The sequence below is a fragment of the Tinamus guttatus genome, unplaced genomic scaffold, assembly GCF_059628265.1.
Source record: "Tinamus guttatus ecotype Peru unplaced genomic scaffold, ASM5962826v1 Tinamus_guttatus_pri_ptg000006l, whole genome shotgun sequence".
Lineage (NCBI taxonomy): Eukaryota > Metazoa > Chordata > Aves > Tinamiformes > Tinamidae > Tinamus > Tinamus guttatus.
In genome coordinates, this window is record NW_028288540.1 from 2140548 (window position 1) to 2160418 (window position 19871).

The window sequence follows — 19871 nt, forward strand, 5'->3', positions numbered from 1 at the left end:
CTTTTCTACCTCGCGGGTTGTGATCAGTGGCACCAAGTCCAGCTGGAGGCCTGTTGCTAGCAGTGTCCCCCAAGGGCCATCATGTATACGTGTATATATACATATACTGGGTCCAGTATTGACCCCACTCATCAGCGGCCTGGGTGAGGGCACAGAGCGCAGCCTCAGCACGTTTGCTGGTGAGACCAAACTGGAAGGGCCGAGCTGCTGCTCAGAGGGGCCTGGCGAGGCCGGAGCGATGGGCAGAGGAACCTCAAGAAGTTCAGTGAGGTGCAGGGTCCTGCACCTAGGGAGGAGTAACAGCAGACACTAGGACAGGCCAGGCCGCGAAAGCTACCTACGTTACAGTAGCTAGTGTATATTACTGATTTAACAGCATAAAAATGCAAAACAAAAAATCAAGGACAAAATAACCCATACTGACTTCCATATGAACCATTTATTGAATAAATACATGCATCATAATGTAGAATTACATGAGCAAAAAAGGCAATCTAACAAAAGTGATCACCCTTTGTTCTCATTTCAACTCTCACACCATTTCCTGCAGCTCTGATAAAGGATTTAAGACAGAAAATTAAAATTATTTTAATCCAAGTCCAAGTGATATGCATGCTGATTTGAGTTTGGGTTATACAAGCTATAATCAAGAGAGCTGGTTTCTTGTCAGTGAAGCAGAGCAATTCTAAAAACAGTTTCAATAGTAGAGAACACATGTTGGTACATACAGGTAACAACCCTTATTTTTAGCCACATCTAAAACATCTTCATATTTTCATATTTTAAGGCACAGGATAAAAAAGAACTACATGAAAAGCTGTCAGCTGATACACAATACATTGACTTGAGAATGAGGTGGGGATTTTCCACATAAATGGAACACTCAGGACTCAGGAGCTGCGATCCAGAGATTCGTTTCCACCCTCAAGAGCAGGAGCAGTCTCACCCAGGCAGCCTTACCCTGATCCAAGTTCGCACAGAAGAAAACTCCGAGACTCTGGTGCCCTGGGCTGATTATTACCCTGTTCCTATTGTCAATAGGAATTTTTCTTGCTGAATTCCAGTGGAAATAGCATCTCTTAATTTTAAATTTCTAAATGGGTTCTGGGCCCACTTAATAATCCATCCCTATTTTTGATGGCTGTCCTACGTGTTTCGTTACTCACTTGTGCTCCCATCACACATGGAGCTTCTTAGTCAGGAAGCTTCTTAGAGCCTTCTGAAGACAAAATATGCCTTTTTTTTTTTTTTTAATTCAAGCACAGAGTCTTCTAAAATTTTCTGACCCCAGAGTTCACTTAAGACTTGAAACACTGACCCAGTCTAACAGCTGCTTTGTTGGCTAGAGATGAAGCTGTAGGGAATCACTGGCCAAGATGTACAGTCCTTCCACCTATGGCTGGACTGAGGCCAAAGACAATCACCCTCCTGAACTACCCCTCTTATTTAGATCAGCTTTAGCTTTCCGCATCTTTATTATATTAACAGTAATTCTTTTAGTTAGTGATTTCCTAGCTTCCTTTAACGGAGAACAAAAAAATATATATATTTCATGATACACTACACTTCATATGAACAGATGAGTGTGTGTATATACACACACACACAGATATGTATACATTCCAATATAAAGTGAAGCCTTCAAAAGGAAATAATTTTTCTTAGTGATACAAAGAACCTCTCTATTATTGGTCAACCCATCAAAAATAGCACAGCAGAATTCACCTTCCAAGTCCCTTTGCTAAAACTCTCTTGTATAGAGTGTGGCAACAGAAGGCTACCACTGTATAGAGGTGTGTGCGTGTGCGGGCACACGTCCGTGCAACAAATGCTCATGTTAAACTCCATTTAAACAAACTGAAATGAGTCAATTCTTAAACTTGAAAAAGACAAAGCTACAGCTATGGTAGGCACTTTGGTATGTCTAGTAATGTAGACATATTCTACACCTAGAATTAAGGTTCTGTCAGTTGTTTTATAATAAAGCTAGTTTCAGAAATTTATTATTCTGCTTTAAAAATTATTTCTTGGCCGAGAGATCGTTCTATAATCTTAGCTAAATGATATTCTTTGCCTGTCTAATTGCATACTTATCCAAGGTTGAGGCTTTCGGCCCTGCGGGGGCCAAACTGTTCTCTTGGATTCATAATGCACATTTTATAACAGTCTGAGAAAGCTCACAAGAAAGAAAAAGCAGATCTGGATACAAAAGTTTCCCGATAATTCATGACACGGGAGTTGAGAGCAGAACCCTTAGGCCACTCCTGCCTCCTCCAGTCTCAAGGGGCAGCCCATGTCAGGATGTGCTCGTGGGAGCAACGAAGCAACTGGGGAGACAGTCAGTTTCAACCCAGTTTCACACTTCACTATTGGTGCTCCCCTTTAGCATTACTGAAGGTTTAATATGCTATTTAGCATAGCATTGAATAATAAAAATAATGTGTGCCCTGTACGTGTGCCTACGGTATGAACCTGCACTGCAAGCTGAGCGGTACTCTCCTTAAAATCAATGAAAGGAGGCAGGTAAGGACAGTTCCAAGTAAAAGATTTTGTTCACAATATAGAAAAATCTCCATGTACTCATACGCTCAGCAGGTCACGTGTCTAGTACTAGAGAGTACGGGAATAAATAACAAAAAGCAAGTGAACCTGTATAACAAAACTCTGGACTGTTTGCTATGCTTACTCCACCAAATGAAAACCCAGATTAATAAACTGATTCAGGGACCTCATCCTCTCTTTATACATTATTTATAGAATTCTCATTTGTTTATAATATTCTATAGCATGATTTTCCAATAATACATTTATATATAAATATTAAAATTTTAATGTTTTGTACATTTCAAACCAGCCATACTAGGCCAGAAACACACAAAAGCCATAATGCCTTTTGCAACTTGTTTTTGAAGAGTATCACAAAATCAACAACATTAAGACTATTGTGCTGCAAAGACAAAAGAGATTCATCTAACAAAATTAACATGCATGTAGAAGAAAATATCTATATCCTTTATCTAATTTCTTCTGAATTTAAACCAGCATGGAATAATTATAAAAAAATAGTATGTATTTACATGGTACAGTATATGTTGGTGATATATAAAACAAGGCAGGAAAACAGCAGAACGTCATCTTTTCACTTTCTAATAGGTACATCCGCCATAAAAGTCATTTTAAACACAAAAGGTTACTTTACTATTGCACATGACAGAACACAGAATTGTTTAGCAAAATAAAATACAAGTTTAACAATGAGAAAGGTTATGACTACATAAAATGAACAAGTGTTATAAAATTATTTGGGATATGTCTAAGAACTAAATCAGTGAAGCTATAAAAATAATATTGGTACATCTGTGAGAGCAATGCTTTAAAAATATATAAAGGTTGGCAAAAATGTGTGGTGAATTTCCCGTGCCGAGGGGCCTAGCTTGCACCCTGCGGCCTTGTACCATCTTCTGTTAAATCATACCTGAAAATGAAAAGCACAAAGAAGAGTTTTCGGTTACGCTCAGCGTGCATTCCTAACACTATGTTTAACACACAGGTATTTGTGTATGATCAGTAAAGGAAATATTATACTTACCACTGGGTCCAGCCTTTAGCAAGTTCTTCAGACGCCAGAGGTATCAGTAACTATGGAAATTAAATTAGAAATCAATGTATGTCCTACATTGCATTTTTTTTTAAAGATCAAATTTAACCATCCCGTAAACTACAGTATAAGTAACGCCATTAATAAGGAACATTTTAAGTCCTTGGTGCCAGAGGTATCTCTCTCTTTAGGCTTCTAGTAAGGTTACAAGTTTCTGTTTTCAACTTAAAAATCTATACCTTAAGTGACATAGTTCCAGCTCATCCCACACGATTTTTATTTTGATATAAAGCAAATGCTTTCCTCTCTGTGTTTCTGCAAACAAAGTCTCAACCAACTTTTTCAAAGCTTGAGTTTTTTGAGACTATTTTCAAACTTATCCCCTATTTTCTACTGGCTGTTATTTTCTTTGCATGATTTATTAATCTGACATTTAGGTTTTACTGTCTCAAAAACATACACATCTCTGGAGCATGCACCACCATCTCATTGCTTGATGTTTTCTCTCACCCTCTAGGATGCAATTCTTTCATAATTGAAGCTTGACATCTAGGTCATTTATCACTTTAAAAGCTTCATACTGCCTAAAACAAGGACTTAAGTCAATACCAGTAAGCTCACGTCAAACAAGCATTTTAGCCTTCATATAACACCATGCCACCATTTGATAGGAAGTGGCTTGTTTTCAACTTACTTTGCCAAGCAGCCCTTTGTCTTTGGACAGGAAACCACCACTGTTCTTCACTGCTACATCTAGTGTTCTTCTCTGTACTTCAGGTAGGGAAACACTGAAATCAAATCTGACACAGAAAATGATGTTTTAGGGAATTCTGTACTCAAAGTATGAGTTCAGTCACTGGTAAAAGTAAATAAAAATGTTAAACCCTTATTCTATGAAAAAGAGAAATAGGGATGCTACTATCCTCACAGCTCAACACACTTTTCTCCAGAAGTGAGAGAATGGGCAGTCATCTTCTACAAATACATTTAGTGAACCTGGTATATAAAAGTACAGAAAAAGCATTCTTGCAACAGCAAGCAAATCTATCCACTTTAAGGGAAGAACGCATTTTGTTTGCTAGATCTGGGACTTGCACACACTGAGGACAAGACTGTACCACAATCTACCCTCTCTTTGTCACTCCAGTTCTTTCCTAGTCCTATTGCTTTGCAATAAATTTTACTTTGAATGCCACGGTAAAACAAACCTGCAACAGAAAGGAGAGCACTGCACTGCCAGAAGAATTTACTGCAGCTTCTAACAACTCAATTTCAGATTTCACATGAATAGATTGCATTTATTCCAGCCTCACTGATACCAATATAACAGAAATGTGAGGTTTAATTGGGATATTTCTACAAGCTTTCCCTTTTCCAGACAAGGCCACATCCAGGTGGCCAGAGTCGACGCGCTCGCTGGCTGGAAGTGCTTCCAAAGGTACCTGCCAGCTAGCAGGTGCTTTGCTGCTGACCTAGAACCCACCTGCCCAAGAAGTGCTCACTGCTTCTGGGCTGCCAGCACAAGGGGGAGGTAACTGACACGGGATAAGGCAAAAAAAAACCACTGAAGTGGCTGGATACCAACAGCCATAGTGAGAAGAGGGGACAGGATGACAAGAAGATCACAGGAGGAGGAGGAGGTGGAGTGCATAATCTGACACTGACTAGGAGGAATCTCAACAGGTCACAGAGTCATTTTGAGCAACCTTGGCTTGGCCAGTCTGTTGTTACATGATAGAAATCAGCTTAGAACTTACATTTGATCAAACACCGGGTTTAATGTCTTCTTTGATACATGTGTTTTTCTTCTTCCTGATCTTCTCTTGTCAGGTAGTAAATACATTCGAACATAAGGATCAGATCCCTCTTCTGAAAAGGCTATTAGATTTCTGCAAGCAATGAGCAACAAGGAAAAACACTTAGAAAATAAAGGAGACATTGTTAAACATAAGCGTTTACACGGCTGTTACTGAATTTAGTACTTTGTACCTAAATAAAGTTCATTTTATCGCCATATATATTATTTGCATATTCATTTTAGGACCCTCATATGAATCTCAGGTGAGATGCTCTGCACAAGGTACAAGCAGGCTGTTTACAACATAGGGGATAAGGCAATGGAAGAGAAGTGCTGAGCAGCCACTCGTAAGATATCAGACAAATGGCAGGCAGACAGAACTGAATATGCTCCTTTACTTCTCCAGTTCATAGCTGAGACGTGTGGCTTTCCAAAGATCATATTTCTGTCATTTTATAAAAAAATTCAGCCCCTTCAATGTAACTTTCAGGTACTGCTAATAAAGATCTAATTACTATTTTTATCTAGAAAAACCATAGAAACATAACAGGCAAATAAGACAACAAAAACAAAAACAAAGGTTTTACTAATTCTGAGGACAGCTCTGCATGATTTGGTATTTACACAGAGTTACAATCAGTACATCATTTTAAAAATAAAGACCATTGACACAACTATTCAATTTAAGGGGATAAGTCAAGATATTAAGTCAAGTTTACAAAGAAATATACACAAGACTAGAATTGGGTATCTTGTGCTCACCTGCAGGAATGCACAACCACGATCAGTTTGTTTCTCTGCGAGCTATGACGAATTGTGAGCTGAATCTGTCCTAATGGAGACTGCCCCAGAGTTGTTCCACTGTGGAAGAAAAAGCAGAACATTATGCAGAGTTTTATTTTTTTTTTAAATTATGTGTGAGCCTAGCTGAAAAAGCTGAAAAACAAGCTGAGTAGTGTTTCCAGATATCATCTATTATCAATTTAAATTTCCACTAGACCAGTGAAATAGAAAAACTGCACACACAAGAAAGAACATGAGCACCCCTTCATCCATTTCTTGTACTTGAAGTTCTCCTTTAAACTCCTTAAGTTCTCTCCCCAAAAGAATGAACTGAGATTCTTATCAGCTTTGAAAATTAGCTCTTCTCTGCTTTGAAAATCATTATCAGAAATGAACCACTCTTAGCAAGGGCCAGGAACTGCTTAGAAGACCATTCATTGTTTTTTAAATTTCTTAACACTGATGCAAGGTATTCATGGGGAAAAAAAAAAAAAAGAGACCTCCTTAGTCATAGTTTAATCAGTGTTATCAAATAAAAAGAAATTCTATGCTTTAATTAATCATAATTTTTTATCATAATAAACAACAGCTAACCCTGGCTTGGGGCCAGAAGAGTTACTGACAGCCTGAAAACAGCAGAGGACCATGAAGATAAACAAGGGACTGAATCACATAATGCGTAAGTAGATGCTGAGGAAGATGAATTTGCTTAGATTGAAGGCTGACAGACCCAATTGCAATCAAAAAGGAAGCTATTGAGTCAGACTCTTCTCAGGGGAACACGGTGGAAAGGCAAAAGGCAACATTTAAGTTGCAGCAAGCAAAGAATTCCAACCAGACATATGGATGAATGTCTTCATAGAGCAGTGGTTAAGCACTAAAACTGCCCAGAAAGTTTCTGAATCTCCATCCTTGGAGATGCAAAAACTTGACCGAACAAGGCTCGAGAAACCTGATCTAACTTTGAAGTTAGACTTGCTCTGAGCGGAGGGTAACTGACCTCCTGAGGTGCCTTCCAACCTAAACCACTCTGTGATTCTAAGAAATCTTCCAAGGACAATAAAAATTCAGTTCAGTTTCTTACTTAGTAATAATAATAAAAAAACTATTTTGATTCATAGAGGAACTAACGAAATGAATAGGGAATTAAAGGTTTGCAGGCTCCTATTCAAAGCAGGATGGCTGTTCTCAGCTATCTTTACTGGTAAGCACAACTGCCCTCTGAGGCAAGTAAAATTAGAGAGAACTTAAAAAGAAGTCATAACTGCAGCAAGAATAGTTTGCAGCAATTCTTCTTAATTCAATAAAAATTGACCATTCATTTAATATTCTTTATAATCAACAATCCCTCTGAGTAATTTAAAAAGATGAGCTATATCCAGCTTAGTTGCCTTAATTTATATTAATGCTAATAGGATTCAGTGGTGAAACTGGCAACTATTACTGGCATGAAAGTTACACTGAAATATAATATTCCCCAATCCCACTTTTTTTTTTTTTTTTTTTTTAAGCAGCCAATATAGCTATGAGAACAAGATAGACGTTTATCTTGCACATCCTCACAGTGTTGACTTCTAACTGCAGAATCTTACTGAGGAACCAGAAAGTACAAGAGTCTCCAAATGCCAGGCTTATAAACTGCAATGCTGGCAGTAGGAAAAAAAATACTATTGAAATTCAAACTGAGCAGAATCTCTGTTTTTGCATTTGCATTGACCACGTTTTTTACTGGAAAAAAATAAATAAAAAAGAACTGAGCTGTAATGCCCAAAGCAGTACTGTACTTCTCAAGCTGTCGCAGCCTTTGGCGCAGCTCCTGCGTGGCGATGGGCAGGGATATGTCTGAGGCTATGCTGGGAGTGGGTTCCTTGACCGACAGGTGACTAGGAGAATAGTTGAAGTTGGAGGCCTGGAGGCTGGAGGAGCTTCGGCTGAGATCTGTGGGCCACTGAGGACTGGCACTGGGAGGCTGAGTCTTCTCTGCCCCGTCAGCCTTCTTGTCGCTGTCAGTCCCTGGGGACGCTGGGACAGGTTTGTGCGAGTCGGCTGGTGGTGGGACAGGAACCTGAGCCTTAAATGATTTTCTTGCATCTTTGGAAAGAGATGGCCTCTTCACTTGGGCTGAGTGTTGATGGTCTGGAGATCTTGCTTGCTTTTCAAGAGAAAGTACCTAGATTAAATAAAAAAAAAGTTTTTAAGATCATCCTTGAATAAAAAAAATAAAAAAAGCAAATTGTTCCTGCTAAAGTACTGTGATAAATTGTTAAATTTAGACAAGAAGGACCACTTATGTTCATTTACTCTTTACCAGAAAATGTATCACACTAAAGCACAGCTCCTTATATTTTTTTGTGGCAACTGAAGTGAATATATAATGTCAAATTCTCTATTCATTTAGAGTTTTTTCTCTAGGAGTTTTCTCTAGGAGTTTTTTTTGCCTCCTACAGTCAAAACACTTCTAGTGCAAGTGCATCTGCTTTGCAGTTTTAGTCATCTGGAATTTTTTTTTCCTGGAATTTTTTCTTCTCATCTTTTGAAATTTAATCCTTCATCAGAATTTCTTCTCACTACCTTTAAATTCCTTCACAGGTTGCTTTCATTTATTAATACAAGTAGATAACAATATAATTAGTGTTAAAACTAAATTATGAAAAGTGTTTTAGAAAAAAATAAATGTATAGACAAAAGTGTGATGCTGTTTGAAGAAAGATGCACATCTTATTAAACCAAACATAGCTGGAGAAAAACACAAACCAGCAGTCAAGCATGGAAGCGCTACCTTTGGGACTCTAGTGTGCCTGCAAGCTGCTCTGAATTTTTCTAGTATTATGAAGATATCTTCCTTCCCTACAGACTTTCTTCTTTATAGACCATGATGACATCAATTCCGTTTCTATAAAAGAGGGGTGATTTCACTGCTCTGTAGCCCACTGAGTCTTAGGAGATATACAGGAACTCAGACTCCAGTTCAATGCACCTACAAACACGGAGAACTTAATATTCACCTCAATATAAATTTATAGAGCTGTTGTTTTGTTCTGAAAATTCCTGTGACTTTCAAGTAGATCAGATTTCTATTACAGGATATCTTTATAGCACTGCCACAACTAGAGGACACCAGCCAATGCTACACAAAAGGAAAAACAGTGAGTTCTTCACAAAGTTTTAAGCCTGGAATTTAGCATAGCCTGGACTGTGCTTGCAGACATTTACAACACAATAAGCTCTGCAGTACCCTGAGTGCAATCTTCATGTATATGGTACTGTTTGGCCCCGAGTTGCTCAGGTGGAACCGCTGATGCATAGTCAGATCCTCACTCTCCAGCAACTGGCTTAGAGGCAGCTTGAAGTTCCCCAGAGAGCACTGGTGCTGTTCATCCCTGACCTGCAGGAACACAGAGGCTAAGTAACATCATATCATCTGCTTTAGAGGAATTTAGAAAAAGAAAACAGAAATAGTTTTACTTAAAAGCAAAAAACAACCCCAAGCCCTATAGCTGGTTCTTAACCCAAATTTCTCCTCATTCCTTCCTTCAATTGCAAGAGAAAAAACTTTAACATCCAGCTGACCCTTAGCTAATGTAAATAATATGCAACTTCTAAGTGTGTTAAAATGAATTCTCTCAACTGTTAGGGAGTAACAGGTAGAACAGTTCACATTTACTTCAGTTTATTTGCGTGGTCTAAACGATGTGTCAACAAGGATTAAATATTTGAACAAAGCAAAGGTCTCTTAGATGATGGCAAACAAATTAGCTATACATAACCACACTTAATAGCAGCAAGAGTAAATGCAAGCAAACATTTATTAGCCTGATCTTAAAAAAAAAAAAAAAAAAAAGTCTAGTACAACTTTTAATAGTGCTTACAATATATTCACAATCTGATATTTTTAATAGCCTGTAATGTATTGATATTACTACTGAAACCCTAGCAAAGCAAAATTATTCAAGAATCAGAAAACATACCTCAACTTCAAGATCTTGTCTTTTCGGATTGTGTACGAAGAAAGTGAAGTTTTCCTCCCACACTGGTTCATTGGTCTTGTATCGAATCTAATTTTAGGGAGTAGAGAAAAGAGAAAGTGTAAAAATTATAAAACATTTTTTGTCTAATGAAGCTGCTGTTAGACTTTACAGTTTGGCTTTTAAAATTTTACATTTTGACTTTGATCTTAGGAAGATGTTTTAAAATCTCCCACAATATCTGTGTTGCCAAGTTGGTAAAATATGGACTAAATAAATAAATGCATCTGAGTCTAGTCAGAGGCCTGTGGCCAGTGGTGTCCCCCAGGAGTCAGTACTGGCCTGGATTTTGTTCAACTGGTTCCTCTGACTTAGATGAGGGCACAGAGTGCACCCTGAGCAAGTCTGCCAATGATACAAGACTAGGTAGAGTGGCCGACACCCCCGAGGGCTGTGCTGCCATTCAGAAGGACCTGGATAGAATGGAGCGTTGGGCAGAGAGGAACCTCATGAGCTTCAACAAGGATAAATGCAGGGCCCTGCACCTGGGCAGGAATAACCCCAGGAACCAGGACAGATTACGGGTTGACCTGCTGGAAAGCAGCTCCACGGAGAGGGATTTGGGAGTCCTGGTTGACAACAGGTTAACCATGAGGCAACAACGTGCCCTTGTGGCCAAGAAGGCCAATGGGATCCTGGCTGCATCAGGAGGAGCGTTGCCAGCAGGTCGAGGGAGGGGATCCTGCCCCTCTGCTCAGCTCTGGTGAGGCCGCACCTGGAGTATTGGGTGCAGTTCTGGGCTCCCCAGGGCAAGAGGGATGTGGAGCTTCTAGAGAGGGTCCAGTGTAGAGTGACAAAGATGACTAAGGGACTGGAGCATCTATCTTATGAGGAAAGACTAGGCGAGCTGTGCTGTTTGGCCATGTATAAGTACCTGAGGGGGAGAATGTAGGGAGGATAGGGCCAAACTCTTCTCGGTGGTACACCTTCATTAGAAATGCTCAAGACTTGACTAGACAGTGTCCTGACTAAACCAAGGCTCTGCTTTAAATTGAAAGTTGGACCAGGTGATGTTCACAGGTCCTTCCCAACCCGGACATTTCTAACTCCATGATACTATACATTTTCAAAACTTCACAAGTATTTCAAAACCTGCTTTGTCCACACTGGTATTTATATAACCACTTCTGTAGGAATCCCAGTTGCAAATCAGGCATCTACTGTGCCTGGACATGTGCAAATAAAGTAATTGCTAAGAATTGATTTAGATTAATCGATCAAAATCTAGACTCACTAAATTTAAGCTAAGTGCTCATTCAGTCCTAGGCTTCCTGTTGGCAATTTCTGTTACAGGTCTAACTTTTAGTGCAGTAATGGCTTGTAGCTAGTGCTATGCAGGCAGTACCACCAAATGTCTGCAGACAGAGACAAGAACCAGCAGCAAGTGCTTACCTTACTCTCCTGCGCCTTGTGTCCAACTGACAGCAAAACAAGAGGGTTGGGATTGCTGTTTATTTTCTTTCCTGACTGATAAAGAAAAAGCAAAAAACTTTGTCTTCAGAATAAACTGCTGCATCTACCTCCAGTTATATTCAATTCCTACATATAAAACCTGTCTTTTCCCCTGAAACTTGAATGTTTCCATCCTAATAATAAAAGCCATATGCATTCCCTAAGCATATTTATTATTCTTAGTATTTTACTCAATAGTTTCAATGGCAGGAATTTATCTGCTGGTTAATGAACATATCCAACCACCCTAAGTTAGTTAAAGCAAAACGCTGCAAATGAGCAGAAGTTTTAGACTCCTCCTTTCTTTGAATGAAACTCGTAAATGGCATTACAATCCCCAAAGCCAATGGAACATAATTAAAACTGCAAAATGAATATTGCATGCAGATGGCAGATATGGAGAAAGCACAAACTCAGGAAGCTTACTTTACAAAGCAGTATTACTATTAAACTTGTAGTATCAACACAGGGACATCCCCCCCTTTTCAGCTAGGGGAGGAAGCAGATGCACTATAATGTACCTGAGGTATATTCTACAGTTTACCAAATACTCTTTATTAGAGACTCAACCATCTGCCATATCTGAGCCTTGCTCACCAGCTGTATAGCATTACATCAAACTGTGAAAATAAACATCAATTTAGAATCAAGTTATATACACAAAGGAACATTCCCAACTACATATTTTTCACACATTTTAAATTAACCTAACAAAAACTTAAGAAAGAAAGGTTAGACATGAAAGTTAAAAATCTCAAGCAGGTGTTATTGCAATTGAAAAGGCCTAAAAAACATAACTTACATGGTTAATAATTTACTTTGAATTCTACTCAGTTGGAAATTATAAAGATCAGACATTGTAAACAGGGTTAGTTGAAGACTACTCAATGCATGTAAGGTCACAATTAAAATAATTTGAATAACTTCACTGTAAGTTTTTTTTTTTTTTAATTAGAGGAGAGCTTATTTCTGATATTTTTGGATCTGCAGTTATGTTCTGGACATAGGAAGTTATGCACTTCCACTAATATTATTTGATTTTTATGTAACACTCCATGCGTAAAACAATACTTCCCTTTAGAAAAAAAAATGTTAACGAAGCACTCCTTTCTTGGATGAATGCTGCGTTTCTTTCATAATTTCTAATAAAATTTTCTAATTTCTAATAATAATAATAATAAATATTTGGCTCTAACCAAAGTCACAGGAAAACAGCTGTTTAAGGAACACAGAGAAAGTCAGATTACACTCCAACCAATGGTGCTGAAAAGGCAAGTGAAATTTGTTTTATTCTTCCCCCATAAGTGTACCTGGAGTTCTCTTTTCTTCATAAAATGAGGTAAACTGGAGATGTTCCCAAAAGACCTTCTTGCTTATATGATGGTATACAAGTAGAAGTCATTTTAATTCATGCTACGAAAGTCACCATATGTACAAATATGAGGCACCTCTAACTCCTGCCACTGACAAGTCTGCTCCTGACAGAATATTCCAGACTATTAGCACTTGTCTATTGTCTGCATTTCTCCAGCTGAGAATTTGGTTAATGCTCTCCAAGTTTGTGTCTCGGCTGTCTCTCTTCCTTACTAGGAGGCTGACCTTAATTTACTCAGCATTCAAATAAAGAGCGTAAAATATATAACTAAAAAAAAAAAATTCAAAACACATATGACTAAATTATTTAAGCAGATGGTCATTCAGAGTTGGGCAGGAAAGCATCATCTTGTTTGTAAAAGATGTCTTAGCTTTCATGTCAACTTACTACTTCAAACTGGTTCAAGAATCTTAAAGACTATTTTCATCTTCTAAAGCAGTCTGCACTCCACTCAACTGATTTAAAGTTCAAATTAACACAAACCAAAGTATTCTGCCAATCTCTTGACCACTTCTTGATACCAAAAGTTAAATTAAAGCTAGAATGCACTAAAAAATATCTGACCACAGAAATTCCATGTGCTGTTGCGAGAGAAGTGTTGCAGGCATTTGTGCATTTCCAGTTATTTTTTGTGACCTTAAAAGGACAACTATATTAGTTTTACCTTTAGGGCTTTCTGAACAGCAGCCTTCTTCAAGCCATCAGGGTTAAATTCTAAAGGATTATTCTTTTAAGTCAGGAGAGAATGAACATACGAAGGGTTAATAAGTCATGCAATGAAGTAATTTCACTAGGTTAATAATGACATGGCAACATAGGACAAAGCAAAAAAAGGTAAAAAGAAAAAAACAAAGAACAAAGAACTTTCAAACAAAACAATGAAAGAATTACCAAAATAAACAAAATCTGACTTTTTTTTCCTGTCTTCTCTGAATACATGTATTTATTTTGTTTTAAAATAAAAATACTCTCATTACATCTGTATTTTCCTTATCAGATCTGTTTACAATGATAAAAAATGCATCATAGAAGCTTAGGAGATGGGATTTAATGAATGCCATCTGTCTTAAAAGACCATCCTTTAAATGAATCTTTTTCAATAAGGTAAAATATATTTTTCTGACACAGAAGATTCCCTGTTAAGTCAAGGAAGTATGGGTGAGTGCTCTCCAGGAGAGAAAATCACTTCACTAAAAACAGCAGGAAGCCTTAGCTCATTATACTTGGCATTCTATCTTAAAGCAACAATTTAGTATTTAGATTTTTGGGCGAGTTTAACAGTACAAAACCTCTATTTTGTATCAATTATGCAAAGTTTCCCATTTTACTTTATTAATAATTGATTGTTCTTGAAGTCATACTAGTGAACTGAAAATCTGTGACAATATCTAACTCATAAGGAAGAAATTTCAGGAAATATGTTTTTTTAAATAAAGGAAACAGACTTCAAGTAGCAGTTAGCTTTGTTTCCCCCCCCCTTTCTTTTTTTTTTTCTTTCTTTTTTTTTTTTTTTTTCCCCTCTTAGCACAGCTTTCTGCTTCGAGGGACAATTTTGCTTTATGAGCTGTAGTATGTAGGAGCATAAAAAAACTGCCTAATGACCTAGATGATAACAGAAAACAATATTACTTATGCTATGCTAGAAGAAATGCATTCCTGAAATTCAAACACACAAGTAACTATATATAGAGATTTAGTCTTTCTACAGATTTTTTTTTTCCACATTTCGGGGAAATGTTGCATCCTAATGCCAGCCAATATGTACTTCAAGGTTCCTGACATCTGACTTTGAAACTTCGGCTTCAAAAGGATTAGAAAATATAACAGCATTGACTGGAGAAAACTATAAAGGTTCTTTTTTTTTTTTTTTTTTTTCCCCATCCCTATCTTATCTTTCTTAGGCTAAACCACCCTTATTTATCCTTTCCCATTATCACTGGTGCTTGTCCTCCAGACTCATTTCAGCTGGTCTCCATCTTTCCTGGATTGCCACAGCCAAAATCAGGGCCTCACTAATAGTTAAGCAGAACAGAGAATTAGTTAGTCCATGCATCTTACAGTCTATATTCTTCTTTCTTTCTATATTCAATACCATTTTTGCCACTTTGCAGCAGCCTGACAGACAGTGCAACTGTAGATCTATTCCTGTAAGGCAAATCTCTCAGGCAATTATTACCCTCCCCTATTTATGCAAGGAATTATTGCTGTGTGGGTGCTGTAATCTTCTCTGCTAGAAGAGTTTCAGTTTCAGATCACATCTTAAATTTACCAAATCATTTGGAACTCTAAACCAGCCCTCAACTTAATGACCATCTTTCCTTCATGTTTTCACTTGCAAATTCAGTACAATTTTTCACCTAAATTATTCATTGCATCGATGTATTTCAGATGTCAAGAACCAACTTATTAGCTAAATTATCAAGGCAGCCAAACAATGATTCCTGGGTATTGAACATGTGTTGATTCCTCCGGAATCAAAGCAAGGATAGGGACATCAGCCGGGGCAAACATGTTTCAGCCTTGCCAGGCTTCAGGATTGAAGGGAAGGATCTGCTGGTCCATGAGGATGGAAGCTGAGCAGGAGATTAGCAGAAGAAAAGGGAGAGAATTCATTATAAAAAGCCAGGTAAGCGGTTTGCCCTGGGTGACAAAACAGTCTTGCTACAGTTATGAGCTTCTCTGCAGGTATAGGGCTATCCTGGTAACTGTCATAATAAGGAAAAAAAAAAAAAAAGGAAAAAAAAGAAAAAAAAAAGATTAAACTTCATGTTAGTGCTCCCTAGTGGCCATTTACTGCCATTTGCGGTAAATCCTGAGAACAAACCCATAAATTATATGACAACTAATAAGCTATTTAGATCTTAAAAGTCAGATGCTTGATATGATTTGAACTACCACTCATTACTATTTATGTTGACTTACTAACTCATGCTTGGGATTCTCAAGGGTTCTTAAAAGTTTCTAAGTCTTTGAGCACAACCTCACTTGATAACCAGAAGACAGAAACCAATCTGGTAGAAGTGATTTAAAATACATGTAATTTATATATTATGTGCCCTCAAAACCAACAATAACTGAGTTAATGGTAACGTATCATAAAACCAGTGGTATACACTTTTGGAAGACAAAATCTACATTTTTCATACAATTTTAATTGCTTTCTAGATGTAGAAAGTGATTCAGAGCACTTAAGACACTAGTTTTTCCTCTGCCACGATATATAGGCATTCACTTGTCTCCCTCCTTCCCTTCTCCCTGTTCACAAGCAGCCCAGACACCCTAGCTGGGTATCAGACATTCAGGGCTATGAATTTTTGCTCAAGTGTTTATGGATGCCCTGAGAAGAATGTGAAGCTCTGCACCTGCTGAAGCTCTTATTCACTCTGGGCCCTTGAAGCTCTTATTCACTTGTGTCCCTTGGCCTCCAGCTGCACACACCCTGTCCCCAGGAAATACTTGAAAATATTAAAATACTAAAAAGGAAATACTGAACCATACAATACAGAGTTTGAATCTCTGGAGAGAAAAAACAGATAATTTATAGGTGACCTAACTTTAGATAACTATGCTTATGGAGTGCCTACTCATTACATTTAAGCAGGATTTAGTACTGAAGGTATGTTGTTTGATACTTCAAAATGAACTTCCACACACAAACTAACTGAAAGGACCATAGAAAAAGGATTTGATTTATTTTTTAAAAATAAGAGTATGGTATGAATCAAACTGGACCAGCCAGCAAGCAAGTCCTCTGCACAAGCTGTAAGGGGGTCCCCAGCAATCTCTGGCAAGAGGGTTTCGATTCTGAACTCACTCCCATCCTTTCTGAAGTTACAAAGATTTAACTGCTTAAAGATTTAAGTGCCAGATGTTTAGACACACGTTAGCTTCTTATGTTAAAAGCATAAAGCAAAAAATAACAACTGCTCACTCCCCCTACACTGGGTATTGCTGACTACAGACTAATTTGGGAAAAAAGAAAAGGATCTTGGGAATTTGCAAAATAGGGAACATAATGAGCAAAATAGAATTTACAAGGGAATTTATAGTTTGGGGAACAGAAAGCACCACACACTTTTAAAGCAGTCCTTCAGTGTGGAGAGCATACAAGTCCTTACAAACACTCTCCTTTTAAAAATACTGCTGGGGTGCAATATTTCTTACACTTGCATTTCTCTGCAGCAAAGGCAACCAATTTGGCAGCACACAGTAGGCTGGCACAATATGTATTTTACTTATCTGTGAACCAGCAATTGAACTTAAGTGCAAGAGCTTCTACAACAAACTTATCTTGGGCTTTTAATTGTCAAAAGTTAATTACTTACCCAATGATATGCTGATCAGTGATCAATGAAATTTAAACAGCCTTCAAAATGCAATCAAAATAGCACAAAAAACAATGCACACTTGTTGAAACCATGCAGGAAAACAAATTGCATGCTCTCATTCCACTAGAGCGTGTGACTTTAGTAGCACTAATTCACACTCTGGCAGAGAAAAGATACAATACAAATAATACCAGAGAACTCACAAATAGTGCTCTATAGAGTGAGGTAGTGTTTTCACAAAAGACTAGTCCCGATGCTCTCCTCTCTTTTAAGTATCCACACCCAAAGTTTCCCTCGTAGATACTCTTAGGAAGATGGAAATGGAAGGAGAAAGCAGAGTGATGGGATTGTGGCAGAATGAATGCATAAGCAGCTTTACTACATAGGAAAATTAAGGAAAACAGTCAAAGGATTCCAGAGAAAACAGCAGATAATAAAGTAAGTAAATATTTCTCATTATAGTTTCATCTATTAAAAGGCTTTCTATAGCACAGAAAGGTGGATTTTTTGTTTGTTTTATATTTTTCACAATTATTCAAAGAGATTAGCGCCTTATAGGTATATTGCTACCTCTTAGTAAACAGAAACACTTTCCTGCTCTACCGTTAGCAGTTCGTATTTATACGGCAGGTCCAACTAAGTAAATTTAGAGGCACAAGTCTTCTCCCTCCCTTCACCCTCCCTTCTGCTTTGTTGAAGCATATTTTGAATAAATCACCCCAAATGTTTCAGAAACAATGATGATGCACCTATATAAGAGAAGGGCCTGTGGAGGGAACGACTAACTACAACCAAAGAAAAATATGATCGACTCCAAGATCTAAAATACATCTGTGATCAATGCTAACTTAAAAAGTTACTTTTGAGTATAAGAGTAGTTACTTTTATACTGTAGTGTAGTTTATACTGTAGTTATTTCAATATTAACATTAAGCTGTGGGCAAAATTTAAAATTACACTGACTGTTGCATTGATAACTTTAACAGTAAGACTTCATTACTTTATCTTTTTGCTTCCCACAGATACAAGTAATCAGTGGCATCAATTAATTTTACTATTTATGTGTGCAATCCCCGTCCATGAATACAAACACAGCAGGAGGAGTCGCTGCACTTTCACGTTTTATCTTGTCAGTGTTTTCCTATGTCGGAATCAAATGGTCATACAGAAGCTGTATGCACTGCAATTTGCTGCAGTTTTTCCAGCAGCTCTATGATAACACCCATATCCATTATCCATATGGATAATCTATATCCTTTTTAGCTGGTTTGGATTTAACACAGTATTGTATTTTATCCTTGTACACTTGTAAAATAAGTTTTGAGTGCTCAGTGCTACTTCTTATATTCCTTAGAAACAAATTTCTGGACAGAAAATGACATGAAGTTACATATAGAGTTATTTGTAGCAAATGTCTGTGGTGACAGAGAAAGAGGAGGACAAAGGTGCCCACATACAGCCACCCTCATCTCAATCCTACCCAGGCCACCGTGCACAGTCGGAAGCCTAATCCCAGGTTTACTACCAAGGTAGCCTGGTGCAAGAAACTTCCTCTTTCCGCGCCTCCGCGGCCTTAGAGTTCAGCGATCTACCCATTAAAAGTAAGAATAATTGAGACACTGTAAGACATCAAAATGAAAATGCTGTCCCCAAAAGCAGGTGGAACTCAAGACTTTAAACCTAATCTTTCTGAGGGAAATAGATAATGTTATTGAATATTTGCTTAAAAGAAAAAGAGGAAAAAAAAATTAAAGATAAAAATTCTGGCTACTTGCTGGGGAAGCCAGCCTAGCATAGAAAAAAAGGTTGTAATAAACAAACAAACTGGATGATAGAACCACTCATTAACTGGCCTGGCTTTACTGTATTTTAACAAAAATATTGAACTCAAAACAGTTTGAATAAATCCCAGTAACTGAAAAAAGAAAACTCAAAAGTGAGTCAAATTTAATTCTGCACATAAGAGAATTCTGCATGTTAGATGTTCTTTGTGTTGCAATATTCTTAATGTCTTAATGAACTTAATGTTAAGCATATCAATTAACAGGACTACAGCATCATTGTGATTTATACTCTATTCCTGCTAAGTTACAGTTTCCCCCACACACACCCCTCTTCCCCAGGCTCAATATAGTGAGGCTAAAAAGATGATGCAAGATTCAAATCCAAGTGATCTACATCTCTTTAGCTTCTAAAACATCCTATTACTACCATTTCCAAAGCTGGCTCTGCACAGCCCCAAACACACGATGTTTACTATATGAAATGACTAATCAGTGCTGAAAACTCTTTAGGCTGCTATGGTTTCACTTGTTGCTCTGTTTGAAGCTGCATTTTAATTGGAATTTCAGTGGAAAAAATTGCAAAATGCACCAAAAAAATTCTGAAGCTTGAAATTTTACTGATTACTTCCAGCACTTTTCATCAAATAACAATATTAAAAAAAAAAAACACAGTAGTGTTTCACACCTGTGTCACTGGTGTTGTTTACTTTATCACTGCTATTATTTGC

At 37.6% G+C, this 19871-nt stretch overlaps 1 protein-coding gene across 3 annotated transcripts in view; it reads right to left on the reverse strand.

Annotated features, from left to right (window-relative positions):
- Positions 1-2719: 2719 nt before the first annotated feature.
- Positions 2720-19871, reverse strand: part of ESYT2 (extended synaptotagmin 2) — a 69368-nt gene continuing 52216 nt past the window's right edge. The window contains exons 14-24 of one of the 3 annotated variants that reach the window (XM_088521128.1): positions 17563-17664; positions 13696-13758; positions 11597-11671; positions 10148-10234; positions 9415-9564; positions 7964-8349; positions 6159-6257; positions 5356-5487; positions 4293-4398; positions 3590-3639; positions 2720-3475 (exon numbers count right to left, since the gene is read on the reverse strand). In XM_088521128.1, coding sequence (XP_088377254.1) covers positions 3430-3475; positions 3590-3639; positions 4293-4398; positions 5356-5487; positions 6159-6257; positions 7964-8349; positions 9415-9564; positions 10148-10234; positions 11597-11671; positions 13696-13758; positions 17563-17664 — 1296 coding nt within the window. In that variant the 3' untranslated portion in view covers positions 2720-3429. The remainder of the gene's footprint in view (positions 3476-3589; positions 3640-4292; positions 4399-5355; positions 5488-6158; positions 6258-7963; positions 8350-9414; positions 9565-10147; positions 10235-11596; positions 11672-13695; positions 13759-17562; positions 17665-19871) is intronic. The other 2 variants (XM_088521135.1, XM_088521144.1) reach the window with 2 other exon arrangements.